At 46.0% G+C, this 27,152-nt stretch overlaps 3 protein-coding genes across 7 annotated transcripts in view; 2 read left to right on the forward strand and 1 right to left on the reverse strand.

Annotated features, from left to right (window-relative positions):
* LOC111146315 (RUN and SH3 domain containing 2) overlaps positions 1-754 on the forward strand; it is a 68,801-nt gene extending 68,047 nt beyond the window's left edge. For all 4 annotated transcript variants that reach the window (XM_022501818.1, XM_022501821.1, XM_022501819.1 and 1 more), the window contains one exon: positions 61-754. In XM_022501818.1, the coding sequence (XP_022357526.1) occupies positions 61-262 (202 nt within the window). In that variant the 3' untranslated portion in view covers positions 263-754. The remainder of the gene's footprint in view (positions 1-60) is intronic.
* A 63-nt stretch (positions 755-817) lies between these two features.
* LOC111146016 (iporin-like) lies at positions 818-11,787 on the forward strand. The gene is made up of 11 exons (XM_022501379.1): positions 818-1,059; positions 5,613-6,280; positions 6,542-6,727; positions 6,897-7,037; positions 8,122-8,198; positions 8,405-8,579; positions 8,667-8,772; positions 9,468-9,514; positions 9,973-10,780; positions 10,875-11,012; positions 11,094-11,787. Exons 1-11 carry the CDS (start codon positions 818-820, stop codon positions 11,293-11,295), a joined length of 2,790 nt encoding a protein of 929 aa, XP_022357087.1. The 3' UTR covers positions 11,296-11,787.
* Positions 11,739-13,824, reverse strand: LOC111145826 (family with sequence similarity 166 member B). Of its 2 annotated transcripts, XM_022501079.1 has the most exons (6): positions 13,763-13,824; positions 13,137-13,360; positions 12,830-13,047; positions 12,567-12,618; positions 12,293-12,490; positions 11,739-11,987 (listed from the first exon to the last, which is right to left on the reverse strand). In XM_022501079.1, exons 1-6 carry the CDS (start codon positions 13,822-13,824, stop codon positions 11,899-11,901), a joined length of 843 nt encoding a protein of 280 aa, XP_022356787.1. In that variant the 3' UTR covers positions 11,739-11,898. The 2 variants fall into 2 exon arrangements, with proteins under 2 accessions (XP_022356787.1, XP_022356788.1); XM_022501080.1 differs by lacking the exon at positions 11,739-11,987 and having other exon boundaries at positions 12,346-12,429; positions 12,574-12,618.
* Between the last annotated feature and the right edge of the window lie 13,328 nt (positions 13,825-27,152).

Below are 27,152 nucleotides of genomic sequence, written 5' to 3' on the forward strand. Positions count from 1 at the left end.
TGGGGGGCTGGGTTTGGCTTTGGGTGGGGTTTCTCTGACCTCCATTTGTTGTTTCCCCAGCGAGGTGAAGGCACTGTGCCATCATCTGGCTACAGGCCCTGGACAGCTGAGCTTCCACAAGGGAGATATCCTACGGGTGCTGGGGCCAGCTGGAGGAGACTGGCTGCGCTGCAGCCGTGGCCCCGACACCGGCCTGGTGCCTCTGGCCTATGTGACCTTGACCCCAACTCCAAGTCCAACCCCCGGAAGCAGCCAAAACTGAGGCCCTGTGCATGCTGGTGGCCTCAGGGACCCTCATAACCCCTGACTCAGAGCCTGAGAGCCCTTCCCAAGCCCTCTGGCTTGGCCACAGAGAGTAGACTGAGAGCTGGGGGCCATACATCCCTGTGCTCAGTATTAATTACTCCCCATTAACTGTCCCAGTGACCTCATCCAGACCTCCACCCAGGAAAGGAGGGAAGGGATGCAACACTGGGATGCCAGGATTTCCCCAGCCCATCTGGGCCAGCCCTGCCATAGGTACAGATAAGCACGTCCCTGTGGAGGGAGGTGACCAGAGGCCCATTTGCAGGGTTCCCTAGGCCAGGTAGTGAGGAGGAGAAGTGACAGTATTGGGGCCAGCTCCCTAAGTCCCCAAATGTAAATAAGCTGTGGCCAGTGCCTGGTGGTCAGAAGAGGGAGGAGGAGCCCAGGCTTCTGTTTATGTATTTATTTATTTATTTATTACACCTATTAATAAAAAAGGTGCTCGGCCTCCAAACCATTTCTCTTTGTGCCTCCCCTCACCCTCGGGCCCACTTCTCTTCCTTCCAAAAGGATGACTGGAATAGGAAGACAGAGAAGAAAGACCTTGAAGTCCAGGTACCTACACCAGGAGCTGCTTCTGGAGGGTGGTGAGGCCCAGTGCATCATGGGTGAGATGCCCATATGTGTGCCCGAACTGGAACTTATACCCTGTATGGACAAGAGAGTCACATCACTTGTAGCCAGTGGCATGGAGAGTCATTTATTTCTCAACCAGTTTCTAAGCCCTCTAAAATCCAGTCACAACTTCTCACTGTGAGCTATCTCCATTTCCTTTTTTGCCCAGTGAGAAAGCTAAAGTACATGATCCAAAGACCTTCCCCCCATATCTATTCCAACCCTCCCAAGCCACTTCCACCCATTCCACACACACACACACACACACACACACACACACACACACACACACACACACAGGGAGCCTGCTTCCTCCTGTCTCTCTGCCTGCCTCTCTGCCTGCTTGTGATCTCTCTCTGTCAAATAAATAAATAAAATCTTTAAAAAAAAAAAAAGAAGAAGAACAAAAACCAGAGATGAAGGTGTACAGTCCTGGTCTATGAGAGGCATCTCTAGACAGACTAAAATGTCAGGGAAAGACTGCTAACAGAATTTATATTTAAAACCAGTCTAGAAAGAGGATGAGGAATAGGCTTTGTAGAGACTTGTGCGAAGAATATTCTGGGTTCATACAGTTGTCTGTGTAAAACCACAAAGGTGAAGAATAACTTGATGCTTACAAAAACTGTAAGTAATTTGGTATAGCCAAATAATTTGGTAGGGTGTGGAGGGAACTATTGAAGGATTTTAATCAGGGAAGTGGCATTTTAGTTGTTTTTAATAGCTTAATGGGATGTTCTTTGCATTTTAGAAAGATCACTGGTTGTTCGGGTGAAAGGTGGATTGGAAAGGATGCCCTGGGGGTCAGGAGACCACCAAGATCAAAATCATCAGAATAATAGAGGTAGCTGAAGCTTCGAGTAGATGAGAGCCCCCAGGGAGAATGTGTGGAGTTGTAAAGGGAACAACGACAGAGAGCCCTGAGGATATAATGATTTAAGGGTGAGCAGAGCAACACTCAGATTCTGAGAAGAATTAGGAAAATCAGGGGAGAGTAAAGCCACAGGCACTAGAGGAGGTGAAAGTTTCAAAAAAAGAGTTGGGTTCAACAAAGTTTTGAAGAGAAATTGCTAACATTAAGGCTGAAGAATCCCGAAAACAACATTTGAGAGTAGTGAGGGGGGAAGCAGATCTCAGAGGGTTTGGAAGGAGAGATAAAGCAGGGAAAGGGAGATGAAGGGGCATGTGCTATGCTGTGGGCTCGGGTCAGGTCCTTTGGCTTCTCGAAGGGAGTGGGTTAAAGAACCATTAATGGTATAATCTCTGCTGTTGGGGAGATGATAGCCTGAGAAGACTTCACATTCCTAAAAAGACACCGAGGAGCTGCTTTTGGGATGGAGGATGAAAGGGGAAGCCCCAAGGAGGAGGGGTTCTGAAACAGCAGAGATTGGCCAGAGTCTCACTCCCTTCTTAGACTTCACTACCTGGTGGGTACCACTCGGCCCAGGGGATGCTGTGGCTGGCATTCTGAAGGCAAGAACAGTCCTGGTCAGAGATGGGAGAGGCATTTTAAAGTGTTGTGTGTGTTTTTTTTTTAAATTATTGGATAAGACTTTTCATATAGAGATGCTGTTCTGTAGCATAAGTCTCCAGTGACCTCCTATAGGGCTCCTCTCTCAATTCTGTTTGGTTTTTTTTAAAATTAAAGAGTGAATGACAATTCAATGAATTCATGAATGACAAAAGAAGGCTGAGATCTCTTTGACATCCTGAGCAGCAGAGTCAAGATTCAAAAAGATCTTACCAAATCTGGAAAGAACAAAACAAAAAAGCAGGGGCTAATGTGAAGTTTGATAGGTAAGCTGGACTTGACTTGTGATATTTAATTGATTGCACATTCAGAATGAGTCAGCAGTTTGGAAGGGCTTCCACACAGTTCAAATGACTGTCTTCATCGATAGACTCCAGAAGGGAGAAGCTGATAGTCCTCTACTCCTCTGAACCAGTTAGCGCTCACCTACAAGTTCTGGGTACTCCATTTTAAGAAGGAACTGAAGGACTGTGGTTGTGTCACCTACAGAACAGCAAACTTGGGTGAATGTGGTCTCTGATTTTCTCAAGGGCTGTCCCACAGAAAAGTGAGAAACCTTAGTCTCTATATTCCCTGGGGACAAAACTGAGACGCACTCCCCAGGTCAGACCCCTCCTTCTTCCCTTATCTCATTCCTCTGCCTCAAACCCTATCCTGGGGATTTGGGGAGGATTTTTTTTTTTTTTTAAAGAGTAGAAATAAACAGTCTAATTCAAACATACTTTATATAGCAGGCATAATAAAGCTACTGTTGGGAAGGCCTAATCTGAAAGCCAGGGTCAGTTCAGCCTTGAAATTTGATATTTAAATAAATGGAAAGGAAGGAGGCATTCCCAACAGGAAAGGGTGTGTACTTAAAGATGGGAATGGGGTGGGAAGAGCCATGTCTATGGCAGGTGTGTGAGTTTGAGTGGAGCAATCTAATTGGTGGCAAGTGTGGATACCTATTTGAGAAGATTAGACTTCATTCTGTGGGCAGTAGGGCCACAGGGGATAAAACTGGTATTTTATGAAGAAATCTGATTTATGTAAGATCTGGTTGCAGCAAGACTAGCCTGAACCAAGGGTGACCGTGGGGATTCATTGATTTAACAAATATTTATTCAGTACCTACTATATACTGGGCTCTAGTCTAGGCACTGGGATACATCAATGAACAACTCAAAAACCCTGCTTTTTTGGAGTCCTTATGAGGAGTAATAGATAATAAACAAATAAGATAATTTCTAATAGGGATAAAATGCTGAAAAGAAAATAGAACAGGATAATGAGACAGAGTGTGACTTCCCAGAGGGACTGGGGTGGTCACCACTGAGGTGGTGATATTTGAACTGATGCCTGAATGATGAGATGATTTCGTGTAGAACCAGCAGGTACAAAAGACCTTGAGATGTTAATTAACTTGGCATGTTTAAGGGCAGAAGGAAGTGGGCCTGGAGCATAGTAATAAGCAAGGGAGAATGACAAAGGTTGTTCTCTAAGCACAGATTGGAGATGACAGGAGGGTATATTTTGAATATATACCCTGGGAGTGATTCTAAACCCCTCCCTGTTGGGGTTGTGATCACTATCCCCTTAAGAATCAATGAAGTAAATAAATGGGAAAAAATGAGGGATACCATTTCCTGTGTAGTGCAATGTGATAAAGAGAACATTAGCACCTAAGTCAGACTCCGGCTTAGGCAGAATTCTAGCTCTGGCACTTCCTAGTTGTGTAACCTTGGACAAATGACTTAATCTCTCTAAATTTCCAATACCCTGAGCTGTCAGGTAAGGATATTAATTCCTGTCTCATAGATTTGTTGAGCCAGAGTTGTCTAGTGAGCCACACCCAGGGTTTCTGGCTTCGTGGAAGCTTGTAGCACCACCTTGTGTCAATTCAGATGTTTACATTGCGTGCAGTGTTTTATTAGAAGCACAACTCACACCCAGACAGGCTGTGCAGTATCCTGGCATTTTGTGTTTAGTTCTGAGCCCTGTGTGTTGAGAGACGCTGACCTGAAGACTGGCTGAAAGAACAGGAGAGGACCAGTGTTGGGGACCGCAGCTCTGTGTAGAGGGAGCAAATGTGGATCCTGAGGCTCCAGTGCCAGGATCATGAAAGAGTGGGAATGGGGTGGATGGAGGGGACAGGAGGCTGATTCCAGCTGCAAATGAAGAAATGTTATGGTTAGATTTGCTTAAAAATGAAATGAGCCACCTTTAGTGGAGACTGGTGATGAGCAAAAGCTTGAAGTAAATAACATCTTACCTTGAATATCTGTGATCCTTATTCCCAACTCTTTAGGCTTAGAAACAAGGAAATGGTAGTTCTGCCCTTGACAGAAATGGAAGTCATGAGGGGAAAGGTGATAGATGAACTTCTTTAAAATAGCAAAATTTTGATGGGGAGGGGGGCAGATGGAGAGTCTTTTTCTTTTTAAGATTTTATTCATTTTAGAGTGAGCGAGGCAGGGGAGGGGCAGAGAAAGAAGGAGAGAGTGAGAGAGAATCTCCAGCAGACTCCCCACTGAGAGCAGAGCCCAACATGGGGCTTGATCTCACTACCCATGAGATCATGACTCATGAGATCATGACCTGAGCCGAAACCAAGAGTCAGAGGCTTAACCAGCTGTGCCACCCAGGCACCCCAGAGGGAGAGAAAGAATCTTAAGTAGGCTCCAAGCCCAACACAGAGCCTGAGATCATAACCTGAGCCGAAATCAAGAGTGAGATGCTTAACTGACTGAGCCACCCAGACACGCTTAAAATAGTACCTTTTAAGTGAAAGCAGAATCCTCAAGCAGAATAATCCAAAGATTAAGGGGAAGGTGGGGGCTAAAGCTATGGGTTCAGGAGTCTTCTGTATGAATGTCTGAACTTGAACAATGCAGGGGAGAAAGTGTAAAGGGAGATCTAAGAATGGAGCCTTAAGATACACCCACACTTGAAGTCAAGAAAATGAAAAAGGTGTGACTAGTCAAGAGTACAGGAGAGTTCAGCATCGTAAAAACAATAGAAAAAGTTTTACAAAAGATGGGAGGAGCACTGTCACATTCCCAAACTTGGATTGCCCTTACCCCGCATTCAATTCCTACAGCCCGGGTCCTGCCCATCTCTTCCCCTCTCCCCTGTGAGCATTATCTGTCTGCTTCTTTGCTTCCTCCCCTGGGGGTCCTAGGGTCTGTCTCTCTGATTCTTCCTTCATCACTGTTGCCACAGGGGGTGGTGCGGACAGCCGACCAGTCCTTCGCTACAGCAAGGAGCAGAGGCCAACCACGCTGCCCATCCAGCCCTTCGTGTTCCAGCACCACTTCCCAAAGCAGTTGGCCAAGGCCCGTGCCCTCCATAGCCTTTCCCAGCTCTACGGCCTCTCTGGCTGCAGCCGTGCACAGCAGCCTGCCCCACTGGCTGCCCCCACTGCTCAAGTCCCAGCCTTAGCTCCCTCAGGGGAGTCACAGGCACCTGCCAACAGAGGTGCCAGGAAAGCTGGGCCTGAGCCAGAAACCTCACGCCCATCACCCCTGGGTAGCTACTCCCCCATCCGCAGTGCTGGCCCCTTTGGGCCCAGCACCGACTCTTCTGCTTCCACCTCGTGCTCCCCTCCAGAGCAGGCCACAGCCACAGAAAGCCCACCCCCATGGAGCCGCTCCTGTCCTCCTGTTGCCCGGCCTGCCACCTCCCAGCAGCCACAGAAGGAGGATCAGAAGCTACTGACCTTGGCTGAGTACCGTCTCCATGGAACAGGAAGCTTGCCTCCTCTGGGCTCCTGGAGATCTAGCCTCAGTCGAGCAGAAAGCCTAGCCCGGGGAGGTGGTGAGGGCAGCATGGCCTCCAGGCCCAATAACGGTATGAGCTTTACCCTCCACCGCAAGCATTTCTGCCCCCCCCACCCCGCCGCCGCCACCACCTCCCCTGCCACCTTTGAATGCTTTCTTATTCTCCGACCTGGGGTCAGGGGCTAACATGTTTACATCTCCTTCCCCAGCTTCTATGAATAATATCCAAGCACTCCCAGCCCTCATTTTATATGGCTACACTGGGTGGATGTGAATTGTTGTCTCCTGCTAACTCTTGCCCGTCTCTTCCGCTCATCTGTTCTGCTTTCAGCCAACCACCTATCCCCTCAAGCACTCAAGTGGCGGGAATACAGGAGGAAGAATCCACTAGGGCCACCTGGATTGTCAGGGAGCCTAGACCGAAGGCCACAGGATGCTCGGCTGGCCCGAAGGAACCCCATCTTTGAGTTCCCTGGCTCCTTCAGTGCTGCTGGCCATCTGAACTGCCGGCTGAATGGTGTGTGGGCCAGATCCCCAGGATGCCCAGGGCAGGCTCTAATGCAGCTGGACAGGGCTGGGGAAGAGGGCAGTCCCACAGGAACATGTCCCAGAGAGTATGAGGCACTGAACTGAGCTGCGACTCTTGGAAGGAAGTTGCTTGAGATTGAGTTTTCTCTTCTTTCCAGGTCAAATAGTGAAGCCATTACCACTGACCTGCCCTGACTTCCAAGATCCCTTTTCCTTGACTGAGAAGCCTCCAGCTGAGTTTTGTCTGTCCCCAGATGGCAACTCAGAGGCCATTTCCATTGACCTGCTTCAGAAAAAAGGTGAATATGACCCCCAGGTCAAGCCAGGAATTCTGTTGTCAGTACCTTTTTGTGCCTATTGCCCTACTGTCTAGTCCTCCAGAATATTTCCCTATTTAGATAGGGAAAGTGCTAGAAAGGAATCAGCACAGGAACTGGGACAAGAGGCAGAAGTCTGTGCATTGTGTAAGGCGAGTGTGCATGAGTGCACAAGGATCATTTATCAGATGCTTAAGAATCAGGCTTCGGTCTCTTACCTCAGGGAGCTAAGGAGAGTGAGGGAGATCGCTGTGTCATAAATGGCCATGAGCTCTAATGGGAGTATAAGTACTACAGGGCCTAACAGCTTGGGTAGGCATGATGGTAACATCTACTAAGATACTCAGCAAATAAGGGACCACTGGACTAAGAGAGAGCTGTTTCAGTGAGATGATGGGGAAAGAAATGAGCATAATTGTGGGCTGAAGGGAAGCCTGTGGGAAGGGAGAAGGATGAAGCTTAAGTCCCCTGTAGAGGCAGAGTGGGGAGTTCAAAGCTGGGAAAAGGGAAGAACCTTGAGCAAGATAGAGATTGAGGGGGGCAGGAAGGAAGATAGACAGAACGTAGTTATGTCTTTTGAATGGACCGTGAAGTTGAATTGATGACCAGTGGCCTCTATTCTCTTGGTAAAGTCAAACCAAGAGGTTGAGAAGAGGGTAAAAACTTGGCAATGTGAGAGCATAGCAGACACACCAAAAGGCAGTGTGTCAAAGAGGTGCCCTTGTCGGTCACTCTTGTGAGTGGCCCTGGACTTTCTCCAACAGCCACTAGCCTGGTTTCTCATAGCGAAGAAGATGGATAGTTAGTTTGATCCAGGACTGGAGTAAGAGGGTCTTGAAGATGCAATCACTGGGATGGGCCCACTGGCAGTGAAAACAGTACAAGGCTTGAGAACTGGGCAAAAACAGGAAGGGGCCGGGGCCTGGTCCTCAGTAAGACTGAGACCCATGTGCAGGGACAGAGAGAGAGAGTGGATGCCCCTCTCTCTCTCTACTGAGGGCTCAGTTTCAGCTGAGTTGCCGAGGGACTTGCTTAGGAACCCGTAACATGGAGGTCTCACTTGCAGGGCTGGTGAAGGCGGTTAACACTGCCGTGGACCTCATCGTGGCCCATTTTGGCACAAGCCGGGATCCTGGGGTGAAGGTAGGCAAAAAACTGGCAAGCTGAGCTCTACCCTGCTGACCTTCACCCATTCTATGCTGCCACCTTCTGCTCTCCTGCACCTAGAAACCAGAATCGGGTACTTTGGGCTGGGGAGCACAAGAGAAGCACGCTGAGGCCTAAGAGAGTCAGAGAAGACCAAGGTCGGGCTTCATACGATTCCCTCTTCTTCTCTACTACATCCACAGGCAAAGCTGGGGAACAGTTCTGTGAGCCCCAATGTGGGCCACCTGGTTCTGAAGTACTTGTGCCCTGCAGTCCAGGCTGTGCTGGAGGATGGGCTCAAGGCCTTCGTGCTAGATGTCATCATTGGGCAACGCAAGAACATGCCGTGGAGTGTGGTTGAGGCTTCCACACAGCTAGGTAAGTGCTGGGTGGCAAGATGACCCCAGGTGAAGATTCAGATTCAGGAGACTGGGCATGTGACTGCTAACTCTGGCTTCCCCTCAGGCCCGTCCACCAAGGTCCTACATGGCCTCTACAACAAGGTCAGCCAGTTCCCAGAACTCACCAGTCACACCATGCGTTTCAACGCCTTCATTCTCGGCCTGCTGAAGTGAGTGTGGGGCAGCAAGAGCGGCAAACCACAGCCGTCACCCCTGGGCTCTGCCGCGTCTGTGGAACCAACTCCCTAGACTGAGAGAGGCAAGGGAATTTGCAGGCTCTGTGGCCAGGGCCCAGGCTCACTTTCTCCCCATCTAGCTTCAGCCTCTCTCAGTGTGTCCCTGGTTTCCCACCATACCCATAGCCCTCTGGCATTGCTCACCAACATGGTCTTTTGCTTTTATAAATTCATAATCTGGCTTATTTGGAAATTAATGTGGTTCTCTGGATATTGTAAACCTTGATCCACCCATTTCCAGCACTACTTCCAAATCCTGCCTGACCATAAGATCCCCTTGAGATCCACATTACAGTATCCTTGCTTCTCAAGTATGAGCCCAGGTCATCCCCTTTGGGATGTGTACCCTGTACTCTCAGTAGCTGCCCTGACTTCTGGGGCCCTAGGCAAGCCACATCCATTCTAGAGGGATGTCATTGACTTGTGAATCACATGTTCACCCCCCCTCCCAACATCCCCCACTGACTTTCCAGAACTATTTTACATGAAATGAACTAGGTAACATTCCTGCCATAGAAGGGAGGTGTTCACCTATGCCTCTGCCCTATGTTTGACCCCCTGTCTGTCTCCTTTGTACCTTATCATCTGGCTGTCTTCACAAAGATTCAACTCTGCCTATTTTCCTACAGCATCCGGTCCCTGGAGTTCTGGTTTAATCACCTCTATAACCATGAAGGTAATGCCCGGAACACTACTCTCTCTTGCAAACTCAATATAGGCCAGATCTCAGAGGCTCAGAAGAGGGAGACATGGCTCTTTACAGATGATGGAGGTGGGGAGGGAGACCACCCAAGCGATCATCTTCAGAGCCTGGACTTCCAGCCCAGTCTCTCCCCAGCTTCTACTTGTGTTAGAGCCTTGGAGTCAGCAGGATACTCAGAAAATCTGGAGGTCAGGGTAGCCAGGAACCCCCACACCTCTCCTGTGAACTTGAGGCCGCCACTTAGGGTTGTAGAGGTCACGACCTGCACCAACTTCAGATGGCCTCTTTTGCGCTGGTGTCCACCAAAGCCACAGTGCCTAGCCTGTGCAGCAGTATGCAGCAGCTCTGCCAGGGCCGCTTCTTGGAGGCACCACCCCGCCAGGCCAGGCTCTCCTTCTCTGTGGGGCTCAGGCTCTCTCTTGCTCCCCTAGATATCATCCAGACCCACTACCAACCATGGGGCTTCCTGAGTGCAGCGCATACCGTGTGCCCCGGCCTCTTCGAGGAACTGCTGCTGCTACTGCAGCCCCTGGCCCTGCTGCCCTTCAGCCTCGACTTGCTATTCCAGCACCGGCTCCTGCAAAGTGGGCAGCAGCAGCGGCAACACAAGGAGCTGCTGCGGGTGTCCCAGGATCTGCTGCTGTCCGCGCACTCGACATTGCAGTTGGCCCGGGCCAGGGGCCAGGAGGGGCCTGGAGACATGGACAGGGCAGTCCATGGGGAGCGGGTGAAGGGTGTGGGTGCCCCTGAAGGTGGAGAAGATGAGGAGGAAGAGGAGACAGAAGAGGTGGCAGAGGCAGCTGGGGGCTCAGGGCGTGGCAGGTGGGCCCGAGGCGGGCAGGCTGGCTGGTGGTACCAGCTCATGCAGAGTTCCCAGGTCTACATAGATGGCTCAGCTGAGGGCTCTAGGTTCCCCCGTGGTGGCAGCAATAACAGCAGTGAGAAAAAGAAAGGGGCCGGAGGCGGAGGACCACCCCCCCGAGAGGGAGTAGTTGAGGGGGCAGAGGCCTGCCCTGCTCCTGAGGAGACCCTTGGCCGGGACAGGGGCTGGCCCTTCTGGATGGGAAGCCCCCCCGATTCTGTGCTGGCTGAGCTGAGGCGTAGCCGGGAGAGGGAGGGGTCCACTGTCCCCCCAGCAGAAAATGAGGAAGGAGCCTCAGAGCCTTCACCTGGGGGCATCAAGTGGGGACATCTCTTTGGCTCCCGAAAGGCTCAGCGGGAGACCCGGCCCACAAACAGGTGAGAGGCAACCCAAGGTGTAGATGGAGGAATTTGGGGAGCCTATCTAAGCCAAAGCACAGATAGAGCCAGAGCCCTGGTTGCTCTCCCCTAGGCTACCGTCTGACTGGCTGAGCCTGGACAAGTCCATGTTCCAACTAGTGGCACAGACAGTGGGTGCCCGCCGAGAGCCAGAGCCCAAGGAGAGCCTGCAGGAGCCACACTCCCCAGTCTTGCCCTCCAAGCCTCCATGGTAAGCCCTGGAAGATAGGATTGGGGGGCTGGGTTTGGCTTTGGGTGGGGTTTCTCTGACCTCCATTTGTTGTTTCCCCAGCGAGGTGAAGGCACTGTGCCATCATCTGGCTACAGGCCCTGGACAGCTGAGCTTCCACAAGGGAGATATCCTACGGGTGCTGGGGCCAGCTGGAGGAGACTGGCTGCGCTGCAGCCGTGGCCCCGACACCGGCCTGGTGCCTCTGGCCTATGTGACCTTGACCCCAACTCCAAGTCCAACCCCCGGAAGCAGCCAAAACTGAGGCCCTGTGCATGCTGGTGGCCTCAGGGACCCTCATAACCCCTGACTCAGAGCCTGAGAGCCCTTCCCAAGCCCTCTGGCTTGGCCACAGAGAGTAGACTGAGAGCTGGGGGCCATACATCCCTGTGCTCAGTATTAATTACTCCCCATTAACTGTCCCAGTGACCTCATCCAGACCTCCACCCAGGAAAGGAGGGAAGGGATGCAACACTGGGATGCCAGGATTTCCCCAGCCCATCTGGGCCAGCCCTGCCATAGGTACAGATAAGCACGTCCCTGTGGAGGGAGGTGACCAGAGGCCCATTTGCAGGGTTCCCTAGGCCAGGTAGTGAGGAGGAGAAGTGACAGTATTGGGGCCAGCTCCCTAAGTCCCCAAATGTAAATAAGCTGTGGCCAGTGCCTGGTGGTCAGAAGAGGGAGGAGGAGCCCAGGCTTCTGTTTATGTATTTATTTATTTATTTATTACACCTATTAATAAAAAAGGTGCTCGGCCTCCAAACCATTTCTCTTTGTGCCTCCCCTCACCCTCGGGCCCACTTCTCTTCCTTCCAAAAGGATGACTGGAATAGGAAGACAGAGAAGAAAGACCTTGAAGTCCAGGTACCTACACCAGGAGCTGCTTCTGGAGGGTGGTGAGGCCCAGTGCATCATGGGTGAGATGCCCATATGTGTGCCCGAACTGGAACTTATACCCTGTATGGACAAGAGAGTCACATCACTTGTAGCCAGTGGCATGGAGAGTCATTTATTTCTCAACCAGTTTCTAAGCCCTCTAAAATCCAGTCACAACTTCTCACTGTGAGCTATCTCCATTTCCTTTTTTGCCCAGTGAGAAAGCTAAAGTACATGATCCAAAGACCTTCCCCCCATATCTATTCCAACCCTCCCAAGCCACTTCCACCCATTCCACACACACACACACACACACACACACACACACACACACACACACACACAAAACACACAAATAGTCCAGTCCCCTCTGGGGCTATCCTTACCTGGCACATAGCCCCCATAATTAGGTAAAAGGCCCAGGTTCTGAGGGTAGGTCCTAGAAAGTGGAGGGAGAGGTTTGGGATCCTTCTGGGGTCTGCCCCCTGAATATATCTGTCCAAATTCCTGCAGTGCCCGGTTGGTGAGGACAGGAAAGCTGGAGCCGAAGAGGAAGCGGGCACGGGGCACATAACCAGTGAAGCCTGGGGGGTGAGGATACTGAGTCAGGACCCTTTGGGGGCCTCCCCATGCCTTTAGTCATTACCCACTTCCTCTCACCTGGCATGAAGAACTTGCGAGGATCTTTGTCATCCATGGAATAGGGGGAAGCCTTGGGAGGAGAAGTCAGAGAAAAAATAAAGCTATCCAGTTCAGCCCTCATGCTCCAACAGAAGCTCCCTGGGAGGTGGAGCTGGCGGTTGAGTCCACATTCCCGGTACCCATAGCCATGCTACTGGTGGCCACCCTTAGGCCCAGCCTCACAAGAGGTCAGGCTCCCCACTCCTAAGTCCCTGGACCCCCTCTACCCTTCTTGGTCTCACTTGTTCCACCTCTTGCTGCAGCTCTGGCTCCTTCTCTGCCTCCAGCTCTGACTCCGGCTTTGGCTCTTGGTCTTTCTCGGTGTCTTTTTTACCCTTGGCCTCCTTTGGCAGCTCTTGACTGCCTTGTCCCCCAGACCACTGAGTGAAATCATTTAGAGCCTCAGCCCAGACCCTGCTGCAGTTCTTGGCAAAGATGAACTGTGCCTGGGGCACAAAACCTGGGAGGAAGGGGGCAAGGAAGATTTTGATTAGTGTTTGGGGCACACATTCTGGGTTTGGGACATCTGTTCAGACTATCCATACATACCTGTGTACCCAGGGATCATGCTGGAGCTGAGCCTTTCATGCCCACGCCTGACAGGCAGGCTTCGCCTGGGAACCTCAGGAGATGCTGGAGGCCGGATGGGAGGCAGAAGTGTGCGATGGGCAGGGGGCCAGGCTAGGCCAGGAGATCCTCGAAGTAGCTGACCGGTCATCTGCCCATAGGTCTGGCCCATGCTGAACCGAAGTAGTGGGCAGTGTCCAGTGTACCTGTAGCATAGGACTCACCTGCTCGCCTCTACACTTCCCCCTGCTCCACCACCCCCAGATATACAAACAGAGACCTCTGAAGCCCTGATTTTTTTTTTTTTTCTGGATTCAGTTCTATGTTTGTTTGAAGCAGGCATTTCTCCATCCTCTCTGGGTTTTCAACCCTTCCCCTCTGCTGTTACCCTGTTACCATGGAGAAGACAACACAGAGCTTCGTGCCGGGCCCAGCTACCACTATCCCCTTGCTCTTCCTTTTCCATCCAGCACCGTAAATATCTCAGCCCTGGGCCTACCATACCAGTTTGTCTGCTGGCCCCCAAGGTCTAGGTGGCACAGCTCCTTTGTCCTTACATCCCTATTCCCAGAAGCAAACAGGGGTGTGATTTTAGGTAGAAGTCTTACCCTGGGATATAATGAGGGTTCTTAGGGTTCAGCCCTGGTATGAAGGTGCTGGTCATAGCCATGAGAATCCAGCTTTTGTTTCCCTTGGAGCTGAAGCTCCAGGCTGTGTGTACTGTGTCCAGGGCTGTGGGGCGGGGTCAGAGGCAGGAGGCGGTGCCAAGGGAGGAGAGAGGGGAGAGACACTAGTGAGGACTGCCAGGGCCAAGGCTAGCAGAACAGGAGAGCCGGGGCGCACTGGTTTGTCTACTCCAGAATAAATGCAGCCTATCACGTGGGGGTAGGGGAAAGTCTGAGTGTTGCCTCCCCGTTCCAGGTGGGAGATGAGAGAACAAACACTGTTAGGTCCTTTCAGCTCTATCTTAAAGAGGGCCTTTCCTTCTTAAACCCCCTGCCTGAAGACACGTGAGTGCTACTCTTTGTTGAGTGTTGATTGAAAGTGATGGAATTCCTGGGAAAGGAGGGTCTCTGAGGGGATCCCAGAGGGGAGGTGACAGGGAGAAAAAGGAACCTAGAGACCTCTAAGCAATGACATTAAGTTGCTTTTCAATCGTTTTACTTTGACAGTTATTGAATACCCACCATCATCTGGATTATCATTTAACAAATACCATTATGCCCTGCTAGGCATATTTTGTAGTCAGAAAAGCCAAGCTCCACATGACTTCCAGCAAGTCATTTCCTATCTCTGCACCTCTTACAAAATGCAGATACCAGGACTTACCCTGCTACTGTTGTGAGGCTCAAATATATACAAATGTGTTTTGTACCAGCAAAGATCATGTAGTCTTTGTAGGATGGAGTTCATGTAGGATGGAGAGGAAAGACCATGGGCTTGAGGTCATGCTATCAAGCTCCTACTAGCTTGTGGCCTCAAGCCAACCTTACCTCATCTGACCAAGCGACATAACTTCTGCTGAATGTGAATTCCCTAAACCCAAAGTGAAGGTTAAAATAACCTAACTTAACCAGGATGCTGTTAAGGATAAAGTCAGTGTGGGAAAGAATTAACCCCAGCACCTGGCACTCAGTTATTAAAAGTTAACTTTCTTCTCTATTGTCTAATATTTTCTCTAAGTTTCTAAGACACATGGGAGACCTGTGACTGGTTAGTAAATTCAGTGGATAAGGGTTTTTCTACTGTGGGAGTTTAAGGAAAGGAAATATGATGGTAATGTTGGGTTTTAAGACTGGTGACAAATTAGAATTTGTTAAGAAACCAATTCAGGGGCACCTGGGTGGCTCAGTAGGCTAAAGCCTCTGTCTTCAGCTCAGGTCAAGATCCCAGTGTCCTGGGATTGAGCCCCACATCGGGCTCTTTGCTCAGCAGGGAGCCTGCTTCCCTTCCTCTTTCTGCCTGCTTCTGCCTACTTGTGATCTCTGTCTGTCAGATAAATTTAAAAAAAAAAAAAATTCAGAGGGTGCCCGGATGGCTCAGTTGGTAGGACATGCAACTCTTGATCTCAGGGTTGTGAGTTCAAGCCCCACACTGGCTGCAGAACTTACTTAAAAAAGAAAGGGAAAAGGAAGAGAGGAAGGAAGGAAGGAAGGAAGGAAGGAAAAGAACAGGGGAAAGAGAGAAAAGAAGGGAAGGAAGGGAAGGAGGGAGGGAGGGAGGGAGGGAGAGGAAGGAAGGAAGGAAGGAAGGAAGGAAGGAAGGAAAAAGAATAAATATCCTAAGAGCAGAGAAGTATGGACCAGAAAAGAGCTCTCAGAGAGGGGGGAACATGCCTGGAACTCAGCTCTGGGGCTGAGTCAGGGTCAAGCCAGTCTACCTTTCCAGGAGGTAGAGCCCCTGTTGTTCTCCCCACCCAAGTGTGACACGCCCAGTCTGACCAAGCATGGGTCACTGACCTGTGGATTCCACAGGAACACCAGCCCCAAGGAATATATTTCATGTTCCTCACTGTTCTGTCAAGGACAGCCTTGGTATGTGTCATTTAGAGCTATGGTTGTAGACTTGGCTCACTGTTAAGGAAATATGCTGGATGGGGATGGGAACTGCGGGGAGAACCCAGAAAAGCAGCAGTGTGGCAAGGTTAACAACCTGAACTTAAAAAACACACACACAAAACACAACCTGGACCTTTGGATTCTATAACAGACACTGCTGGTTGCACACTGAATACCCATTCTCTACCCCCATCTCCCTTCTTCCTAACAGAACTTTAATTTTATTCTGTGGAGCAGCCAGGTGGTTCAAAGAAGCTTGAAGCCAGCCCTGGGAATGAGTCTTGATTAGTTTTAAGCCCTTGATTCTGGTCCTATTCCCCTTGCCAGTGATTCGTGAGCACGGGTTTATGGCATTCTGGACAATAAAAAATCTGCCAGGATAAGAGAGAGTCATAAGAAAAATAAGCAACTTAAAATGCTCTTTTAAAAAAAAAAGCATGACAGGGACGCCTGCGTGGCTCAGTCAGTGAAGTGTATGACTCTTGATTTCAGCCCAGATCACGAGCTCAGGGTCAAGAGATCAAGGAAGGATCCCATGCTCAGCAGAGAGTCTGCTTAAGATTCTCTCTCCCTGAAAAAAAAAAAAAAAAGATTCTCTCTCCCTCTCCTCCTGCCCCTCACCCCCCTGAAATAAATAAATCTTTTTTTTTTAATGCATGACAAATTAGAGAGAGAGATGGACAAGGAGGAATGGTGTCCCTCCCTGCCTCTAGAATTTCTACAAACATGACAGAACTTCAGTAGACATTCTGAAACCTTGTGGGAAGCTAGATTAACCTGGGAACAAAGCCTAATACAGCAAGGATGGGTGGGAGAATAGAAAGGCCTAGGTCCTTGACGAGCTACTGAACTAACCAACCTTTTTATATGAAATAACTTCATTATTGTTAAAGCCAATTTAAGTTTTCTTTTACTTGGACAAGGCATCATAACATAAAAATAAAAACAACAAAAAGTAGTTCAAATCCTAGCTTTCTTGGACATGTGGACCTTGTCCAAATTCATCTTAACAAGCCTCAGTCTCTTATCTGTAAAATGAAGACACTAATGTTACTACTTCATTGAATAGGACAAAAGAGCAAGACAAAACAGTAGCACAAGATGGTACGTAAAGAGCAATTGGCCCCAGTGTCTAGCTGATGTTAAGTGCTAACTAAAGAGCCATTCATAGTATTTGGTTGGAATGTGGTGGGAATGGGAGAAAGGAAAACTGCTGAGGACAGTAACAGAGGTTGGGGGTTCAGGGGAAAGCATGTGAAGCTAAGAAATTGAAAGGTTAGAATGTGAAAGTAGGGATATAGAGTAGAAGGTAGAGGCTGGAACAAATTCTGCAGCACTGACCGTGGCAGTTAGAATCTGTGTGAATTAATACAATTTAGGAAGCAAGTTACAGTGAGTCTTAGATTTGTGTTTATGAAGAAACAGTCCACTTCTCTTGGTGAATGGCCTGTTACTATTGTTTCTGTGTAAACGGTATTTCTAAGTCCCTGAAGATCAGAAAGGTGTTCTAACCTGGGAAGGAAGTGAAAGAACTAGCTGAGGGGCCCAGAGGATAGCTCACTGCCTCTGTGCCCCCTGATTCCGGGGGATAGTCATCATGGCAATGCAACCCCAGTTTTGGGAGCAGCACAGCCAGTGCAGGTGGAAAGAAAGTTTCACTGGGATTACACCTACTCAAAAAAGGAGGTTCCAGTTAGTAAAGCCACGTTAGTGCCCTGCCTTGCCCACACAGCCTGTTAGGTCTCCGAAATAGCAATCTATAACTCTATCATTCTGCCTTCGATCCTGACCAGGAATTGTGTAAAATTTCATATAAGTGCAAATATGAAATCATTATGTTGTACAGCTGAAATTAATATTATATGTCAACTATTATCCTTAATTTTTAAAATCACTTGGAATATATATAAAAAAAAATTTCAGGTGGATCCCAGATCAGTCATTTGATTTTAAGACAATACTGGGCAAGCATAAATCCCCCTCAGTGGAGATGAATTAAAAGAAAATCACAGGGCCCTTGAAAAAAATTCCTCAGATCAAGAGACCACCAAAAGTAAAACAAGTAGATACAATGATTCAATAATTCCACTTCTGGGTATTTACCCAAAGAAAATGAAAATATTGATTCAAAAGGTATCTGTACCCCTATCTATGTTTATTGCAGCATTATTTACGATAGCCAAGATATGGAAGCAACCTGTGTCCATTGATAGATGAATGCATAAATATGTGGTGTGTATATATATACACAATGGAATATTACTCAGCCATAAAAGAAGAATGAAATCTTGTCATTTGCAAAAAACCTGGATGGACCTAGAGGTACTATGCTAAGTGAAGTAAGTCAGAATGAGAATGACAAATGCCACATGATTTCCCTTATATGTAGAGTCTTTAAAAAAAAATGAGCAAACAGAAACACGCATAAAGAACAAAGTGGTGGTTGACAGAGGGGAGGATTGAAATAGGCAAAAAGAAATACACAGAAAGGGAGAGTTGAAATAAAACTACATCAAAAGGAAAGCAAGATAATGTTGAGCATGAGTTTCAGATGCTTACCTCATAGGGAGTGAGACAAAATGGGAGGAGAGACCATACAGTTAGATGTACGTTACTATCAAGGTCTCAGTTTTTGTTTGGGATAGTGGCTTCATAAATGCTTATTATTAAACATTAATAATTAAAGCAGGACCAATGATGAGACTATATCATAAACCAAGGATTATGATAACCCAAATCTGGGCATTGGACTTTAGAAACTGGTCATATATGGGCTCTCTGCTCGGCAGGGAACCTGCTTCCCTTCCTCTCTCTCTGCCTGCCTCTCTGCCTACTTGTGATCTCTGTCAAATAAATAAATAAATCTTCAAAAAAAAAAGAAACTGGTTATATAGTCTAGTCCTAACTAGAGCATGGAACTAATAATGGTATAGCTTTGAGCAAATCAAGTCTTTGAGCCACATCTGTAAAATGAAAGAGATGTACTGGATGGTTAAGACTCTAATTCTGGGGTGCCTGGTTGGCTCAGTTAGTGGAACATGCAGTTCTTGATCTGAGGTTGTGAGTTTAAGCCCCATGTTGAGTGTGAAGATTACTTAAAATCTTAAAAAAAAAAAAAGACCCTTTCCAGTTCTAACTCCCCTCTCTATTTGCCAGTGCAAATGTTTAATAGGCTTAAAAAAACAAACACATTAAAAGAGAGAAAGAAACTTGGACATGCTTTCAGAGTCACTTCTAAATTCAACTATATTTGTAAAAGTTCCATACAGTTTCATTGATCTTTAAAATGTACATTTTCCTCCTAGGATGCAGCTCCAGTTGAATTTTATTAAACTATAAGTTTTCCTAAAAATAGGCCACTATCTGGTTATCACTGCTCTGAGCACAGAGGGTGGATCAAAGCAAAGGAGATGTCACAGTCTCCTTCCAGCCTTTTTACATGTATAATATTCTTCAAATCCACAAGGATCAACATTAATTTATTCAGTCCACTAACTTATATCAAACATCTCTGCCAGGCACTTACCTTCTGATCAATACAGAGATGAATAGACGAATTAGATATAACTCCTAACCTTGGTGATTTTATATACATATGTATGTGTGTATATATATATATATATATATATATATATATATATATATATACTTTAATTTTACATCTTTAAAGAAGAGACAGAGGTACAGAGAAAGTTAAAACACAATAAATGCCACAAGGGAGATAAACAAAAACAAATTACCTTATGGGGTGTCTGGGTGGCTCAGTCAGTTAAGCATCTAACTTTTGGTTTCATTTCAGGTCTTGATCTCAGGGTCATGAGTTCAAGCCCCCCACTGGGCTCCATGCTGGGCATGGAGCCTACATTTAAAACAAAACAAAACTACCAGGGTACCTGGGTGGCTCAGTTGGTCCAGCTCAGGTCATGATCTCAGAGTCCCGGGACCGAGTACCGCATCAGGCTCCCAGCATCATGGGGAGTCCACTTCTCCCTCTGACCTTCTCAGCTCTCATGCTCTCTCTCTCTCTCTCAAATGAATAAATAAAATCTTTTAAAAAAAAATTCCTTATTCTGAGATCAAGAGTCACATGCTCCACCAACTGAGCCAGCAGGCACCCCTAAGATATCCTTAAAATAACTTCCTGGGGTGCCTGGGTGGCTCAGTCAGTTAAGCATCTGCCTTAGTCTCAGATCATGGTCCCAGGGTCCCAGGATCGAGTCCCATGTTGGACTCTCTGCTCAGCAGGAGTCTTCTTCTCCCTCTTAGTCCCTCTGTGCTCTCTTTCTCAAATAAATAAATAGAATCTTAAAAAAAAAAAGAATAATACTATGCAAAACTCCATGTAACCAAACCAAAAAGTCTCAGTGCAATTAATATTGTCTGGGAAAATATAAATCAAAATCAACCCAAATGATACAGAACATCCGAATGCAATAATAGCCACTGAAGAACCTGAAAAAGTGGTCAGATAGATGCCTCCCACCAAAAGACCCACATCACACTTAATTCACCAAATTAGTGTTAACTTAATTCAAGACCTGACATATTCAAGAACTAACAACCTCACACACATTATACGATGAAAGATTCTAAATAAAACATCAAACCAGGGATAGCAAATAGCAGGATGCTTGTCTGTTGTCCTCCAGTCTAATGGCAGGTACCACTAAATGATCATGGCCTCATTCTGGGACTACTCAAGGCTCTCTAAGACAGCATATCCTTTTTTAAAAATATATTTTATTTATTTATTCAAGAGAGAGTACAAGCAGGGGGAGTGACAAAGGGAGAGCCATATCAAGACAGCATACCTTGAGTGATTTCTGCCAAAGGCTCAGCATAAGGGATAACTGGCAAATGTTCTCTCTTTATTACCTCTGAATTGAGAGCCCAATACAGGCAGATACTTTGTCTATCTTGTTCACAGGTGTGTATCTAGCATGCAGCAGAGCTGTCTGGCACGTAATATGAACTAAACAAAACCCACCAGTGTTGTAAAGGAATAATACACATTAAGAGTAGGTTTCTAGCAATGATTGAACTATAAAATTCATCAATGTAGTTAACATGAATAAACCAAAGGAAATAGCCATTTCATCACTCTAACAGGCCCTGGGAAAATCTTTTAGAAAATTAAATATCCATTTGTGATTTTTAAAAGGCTTTTTAGTAAACCAGGAACAGAAACATGAAAAAGAATATTTGAAATGAACAGCCAATATCAAACTACATCAAAGAGAAAAGCCAAGGCCAAACAGATCTCATTCATTGTGCCAAATCCAATTAACTAGTCACTTAGGGGAATGTTACTGTGAGATTTCTGAAAAAGGGCCATGGCTTAGCAGAAAAAAGTGCTAAGGATTAGCTATGTTCGCCATGGACATAAGAGGAATGCCAGCAATCGAGCCCCGCATCCAGCTCTCTGCTCAGCAGGGAGCCTGCTTCCCCCACTTCTCTCTCTCTGCCTGCCTCTCTGCCTACTTGTGATTTCTGACTGTCAAATAAATAAATAAAATCTTAAAAAAAAAAAAGAATGCCAGCATGTAGAGTTGATAGTCCTTCACTTAGGCAATCTTTTAAAAGTCAGAACCAAGACAAGACTAATCACTATTACCTTTATTATTCAACATTATTCTAGATAGTGTAGACAGTACATGAAACAAAAATAAGAACCATAAATGTTGGAAAAGAAGAAAATAATTATCTACTTAGATAAGAAACCACTGAAAAACAATGAGAATAAGAGTAGTATAAGACGGCTTATTACATGAAAAATAAATTCAAATATGAATAGCTTTACTAGCCAGCACCTACCAGTTACATGTCATGCTGGGGGACTTCAGAACATCTAAGTGGTCCTTAGAGGATTACCCAAAGCAAATCAACTACATAAGCAAATCAACTGCATTAGGTAACTGTGTGTTTGCCTTTCAATAATTTGACTAGATTGTAATCCCTAGATCAACCACTAAGAAAGTAACTAAAATACTTAGACTAAACTAAAATTCTTACACTAAAATGTTTAAGAAATTAGGAAAACTAGAATTATATGCTAAAAAATATTAGCTTAAACCAAACAAAGATAGTAAAAGAGGAACAGAGGAACAAACACATCAAAAGGGACATGAGGCAATGAAAATGTATGTCCACACAAAAACCCATACATGAATGTTCATAGGAGCATCATTCGTAACAGCCAAAAAGTGGAAATAACCCAAATGACAATCAGCTGATGAACAAATAAACATGGTACATTCACACAATGGAATATTACTTGGCAATAAAAAAGAATGAAGTACTGATACATGCTAGCACATGGATGAACCTTGAAAACACTAGGCTGAGTGAAAGCAAGATACAAGAGCCCATATATTGCACCATTCCATATAGAAGTGTCCAGAAGAAGCAAATCTGCACAATGAGAAAGTTTTAACTAATGGTTGCCTAGGACTATGGGTGAAGGAGTCAGAGGGGGACGTAGGGAGTGACTGCCAATGGATATGAGGTTGTTTCTTAGAATGATGAAAATACTCTAGAATTGATTGTGATGATAGTTGCAAAACTCAGTGAATACAACAAAAAACACTAAATTTTACACTTTAAATGGGTGAATTATATGGTATTTCAATTATATTTCAATATAAAACTAATAAAAAATTAAATTGTAAAATACCCCCCCAAAAAAACCACAAAAAAACACCCAAGCCTAATAATGTAGAAGGAGGGGAGGAGGAAAGGAAGGAGGAAGGAGAAGAGGGGAAGAAGAAGAAAAAACATCAAGATCAAGTTAGACTTATTCTATAAATGCAAAGTTAGTTTAATTTTAGAAAATTAATTAATGTATTATATCATTGCATAGAAATATTTTCTCCCTTCCTACCATCCCCACTCTAGACAGAGTATACTTTGGGCTTGGTCATATAACTTGCTTTGGCCACTGGAATGTTGACAGACAAGTTAGGACCCAGAGACATGGAAGCAGTTGAAAAACCATACTTGTCCTCTTACCTTTCTTCTGTCACCATGAACATGCCTAGGCTATCCAGGTGGTCCCAGGAAGAGAGACAGATGGCACACAGCAAAACACTCTAGCCAGTCCTAGTTTAGAATGCTGACCCCAGTCAACCCATGGATTTAGGAGAATTAGTAATTGTTGTTTTATGCAACTGTTTTTTTTTTAAGATTTTATTTATTTATTTGACAGAGAGACAGCGAGAGAGGGAACACCAGCAGGAGGAGTGGGAAAGGGAGAAGCAGGTTTCCCACTGAGCAGGGAGCCTGACATGGGGCTTGATCCCAGGACCCTGGGATGATGACCCATGTCAAAGGCAGACACACAACCAACTGAGCCACCCAGGCACCCCAGGTTTTTGTGTTTTTTTTTTTTAAGATTTATTTATTGGGGCACCTGGGTGGCTCAGTTGGTTGAGTATCTGACTCTTAATTTTGGCTCAAGTCATGATCTCAGGGCCCTGAGATTGAGACCCTCATCACGCTCTGCACTAAGCATGAAGCCTGCTTGAAATTCTCTCTCTCTCCCTCTACCCTTCACCCTGCTTGCACTTTCTCTCTTTCTCAAAAAAAAAGTTTTTCTTAAAGATTTATTTACTTATTTGAGAGAGAGAGAGTACAAGCAGCGGGAAGAGCAGAGGGAGAGGAGACAAACAGACTCCCTACTGAGTGGGAAGTCTGTCACAGGGTGAAATCAAGATTTGGACACTTAACTGACTGAGCCACACAGATGCCCCTTTGCCACTGGATGTGATTAGTTACATGACACTTTTGTGATAAGAACTAACAGGTAGGGGTGCCTGGGTGGCTCAGTTGTTAAACATCTGCCTTCAGCTCAGGTCATGATCTCAGGGTACTGGGAAGGAGCCCTGCATCAGGCTCCCTGCTCAGGGGTTAGCCTGCTTCTCCCTCTCCCACCCCCACCCCCGCTTTTGTTCCCTCTCTCTCTGTCTCTCTCTCTCTGTGTCAAATAAATAAATAAATAAATATCTTAAAAAAAAAAAAAAAAAGAACAGGTATACATAGCTACAAAAAAACCCACAATAAAGATGAAACTTGATAGTGAAAAATCAAAAGCATTCTTTTAAAGATCAGGAACAAGATACAGGTGTCTACTGCCATTACTTCACTCATGAACATTACACTGAAGGTCTCAAGCAAAAGAACAGAAACCAAAGGTATAAATATTAGAAGAGAAAAAAAATATAGTAAAGATTTTGGTTTTTGTTTTGTTTTGTTTTTAAGATTTATTTATTATTCATCAGAAAGAGAAAGAGGGCGGGGAGAGCGAGAGCATGAACAGGGGGAGCATCAGGTAGAGGGAGAAGCAGGTTCCCTGCTGAGCAAGGAGCCTGATGTGGGACTCAATCCCAGGACTCTGGGATCATGACCTGAGCGGAAGGCAGACGCTTACCTGACTGAGCCATCCAGGCGTCCCAATAGTAAAGATTCGGATTTTGATTCTGAATAACAGAAGATTTTGAGCAGAGAAAGAAAATGAACTGACTTACACTTTAAATAGGAGTATTCTGGCTGCTGCATACACAAGAGATTATAGGGAGACAGACGCATAAGCAGAGAGACCAAAGAGGAGGCTATTGCAACAACCCAGGCAAGAGGCAGAGGTGGCTTAATTGGGTCACAGACAATGGAAATGTCAGAAGTGATCAAGATATGGATAAATTTCAAACATTTAGCAGACACGATTTGTTGATATGCTGAATATGGGGTAGAGAAAAAGAGAAAAGTCAAGGATAACTCTGAATTGTCTTGCCTGAGCACCCAATGGATTAAATTTATTGAGATGGGAAAGCCTTAGAGAAAAACTGGGAAAGAGGTACAAGATTCAAGAGTTCCGTTTTGTACCCATTGATTTTGAAAAGCCAATTAGAGGGCACCTGGCCTGAGAGGTGACCCTCTCCCTCTGCCCCTCCCCCAACTTATGCACTCAACTCTCTCTCTCTGTCTCAAATAAATAAAATCTTTAAAAAAAAAAAAGATATCCGACTGGAGCTGATGAGTAAGCAACTGATTATAGGAGCTGAGTTCAGAGGAAAGGTGGGAGAGAAAATGGGAATTATTAGCATATGAATAGTATTTAAAGCCATGGAGTTAATGGAATGACCTGCCACATAAGTGTGTAGAAAGAAGAGCAGATGTCCAATGATGGAGCCCTGGGTATGTCACTGCTTAGAGATCAGGAAGATCTAGAAGACCAGCAAAAGAGACCTAGAAGAAAGAGCCAATAAAATATGAGGAGAATCAAGAAATTAAATGAAGAAAGTAATTCAAGATGTGATAATGGTATTTTGGTTACACAGAAATGACCTTAGGAGACAATGCTAATGAAGTGCCATGATGTCTACAAGTTATTTTCAAATGCTACAATAAGGGGCACCTGGGTGGCTCAGTGGGTTAAAGCCTCTGCCTTCAGCTCTGGTCGTGATCCCAGGGTCCTGGGATCGAGCCCCAAATCAGGCTCTCTGCTCGGCAGGGAGCCTGCTTCCCCATCTCTCTCTGCCTGCCTCTCTGCCTACCTGTGACCTCTGTCTGTCAAGCAAATAAATAAAATCTTTTTAAAAAATGCTACAATAAAAATGTATTATATTCTGTCAGATCATACATCATATACCACATTAGAGACACACAAAGAGAACAAACAGCAAAATGTTAACAATTGTTGAGCCTAAATGAAGGTACACAGGTATTCACTGTACATTTCTTCAACTTTTCTTCATGTTTGAATTTTCAGAATAAAGAGATAGTAGAGGGGACTCTTTTGAGAAGAATACGTAATTGACTGTATTCACAAAACTGCTCTTCCTAGACCAAATAATCTTATATTCCTAGTAGCCAAACTGTGGTCTCTAAATACCATTTCTAACTAAAAGCAACTATGAATCCTTGGAAAAAATAGCTGATACCAGCTGTAGTCTAGGAGTGCACAAAATGAGCCTGGAACATTTTACCATATCAAATAGGAAGAAACCTTAAGGGTTGTGTCAAAAGGACTCACTCCCACTGGCCAAAACGGGACAATTTAAAAATGATAAAAACAGCCAACAATTGAGACACATCATACTTATGTTAAACTATGAGTTCACAGTGGTACTAAAAACCACAAAGGGGTATTAACAAAAAAAAAACCCTCAAAGTGCCTGGGTGGCTCAGTCAGTCAAGCATCCAACTCTTGATTTCGGCTCAGGTCCTGATCTCAGGGACGTGAGATTGAGCCCCACATGAGGCTCCACACTGAGCATGGAGCATGCTTAAGATTCTTTCTCCCCCTCCCTATGCCCCCGTCTGCTCATATGCTTTCTCTAAATAAAAAAATAAAAACCCTGACATTAAAAAAAAAAAAAAAAAAAAAAAAAACCTTTTCGAGGATGCAAGGGAACCAACTCACTAAAAGCTGGGAAAATAAAAAGAAAACAAGCATTTTTCTTGCCTTTCCTACATGAAATATATCTCTGCGTAACAAACAGGTATAGAAAAGTTTCTCTTTGTAGAGGAAGGAAGGAAGAATAGAATGAGTATTGCTTTCTTTTTCTTTTTTTTTTTTAATGATTTTATTTATTTATTTGGTAGAGATCACAAGTAAGCAGAGAGGCAGGCAGAGAGAGGGGAAGGGAAGCAGGCTCCCTGCTGAGCAGAGAGCCAATGCGGGGCTCCATCCCAGGACCCTGGGATCATGACCGGAGCCGAAGGCAGAGGCTTTAACCCATTGAGCCACCCAGGCGCCCCATGAGTATTGTTTTCTAACTCCTACATTCCCCCAGGGGAAAACTGGCAATGTCTAGAGACATTTTTGATGTCACGACTAGGGGAGCTGCTACTGGCATCCAGTGGGTAGAGGCCAGGGATCCAACTAAACGTCCTACAGTGCACAGACAGCCACCTAACAATCAAGGATTATCTGCCCCCAGGGCACCTGGGTGGCTCAGTTGGTTAAGTGGCTGACTTTGGCAGGTCACCTAACAATCAAGGATTATCTGCCCCCAGGGCACCTGGGTGGCTCAGTTGGTTAAGTGGCTGACTTTGGCAGGTCATGATCTCAGGGTCCAGAGATCAAGCCCCCATACTGGGCTCCTTGCTCAGCAGGGAGCCTGCTTCTCCCTCTGCCTGCGGCTCCCCCGCTTGTCCTTTCTCTCTCTCTAACAAATAAATAAATGAAATCTTTTAAAAAATAAAAATGAAAAGATTTAAGAGATATATCAGCTGTGAAATATAGACCTTATTTGGATTTTGATTCAAACAATTTTTTTAAACTAAACATAAGACAGAGGGGGAAATGTGAGCAAATAGATACTTGATATTAAGGAGTTGGGGGGGTTAGATGTAACATGGTACTGTGATTTTGTTTTAAAGAAGAATCCTTATCTTTTAGAGGTAACATATTGAAATATTTATTGATGAAATGCTGTATCAG

Source organism: Enhydra lutris, unplaced genomic scaffold, assembly GCF_002288905.1.
Source record: "Enhydra lutris kenyoni isolate GAN:26980312 unplaced genomic scaffold, ASM228890v2 scaffoldscaffold13, whole genome shotgun sequence".
NCBI classification, from domain to species: Eukaryota; Metazoa; Chordata; class Mammalia; order Carnivora; family Mustelidae; genus Enhydra; species Enhydra lutris.

Bases quoted from the DNA above. Each gene is read 5' to 3' on its own strand.
- LOC111146016 (XM_022501379.1), top strand. From the start codon at position 818: ATGACTGGAATAGGAAGACAGAGAAGAAAGACCTTGAAGTCCAGGTAC. The intron at 1,060-5,612 runs GTGAGCTATCTC...TGGGGGTCCTAG, and splicing joins TCCAGTCACAACTTCTCACT to GGTCTGTCTCTCTGATTCTT. The intron at 6,281-6,541 runs GTATGAGCTTTA...TTCTGCTTTCAG, and splicing joins GGCCTCCAGGCCCAATAACG to CCAACCACCTATCCCCTCAA.
- LOC111145826 (XM_022501079.1), bottom strand. From the start codon at position 13,824: ATGGCTATGACCAGCACCTTCATACCAGGGCTGAACCCTAAGAACCCT. The intron at 13,361-13,762 runs GTAAGACTTCTA...CCTATGCTACAG, and splicing joins AACCCTCATTATATCCCAGG to GTACACTGGACACTGCCCAC. The intron at 12,619-12,829 runs GTGAGACCAAGA...TCTCCTCCCAAG, and splicing joins TGCAGCAAGAGGTGGAACAA to GCTTCCCCCTATTCCATGGA.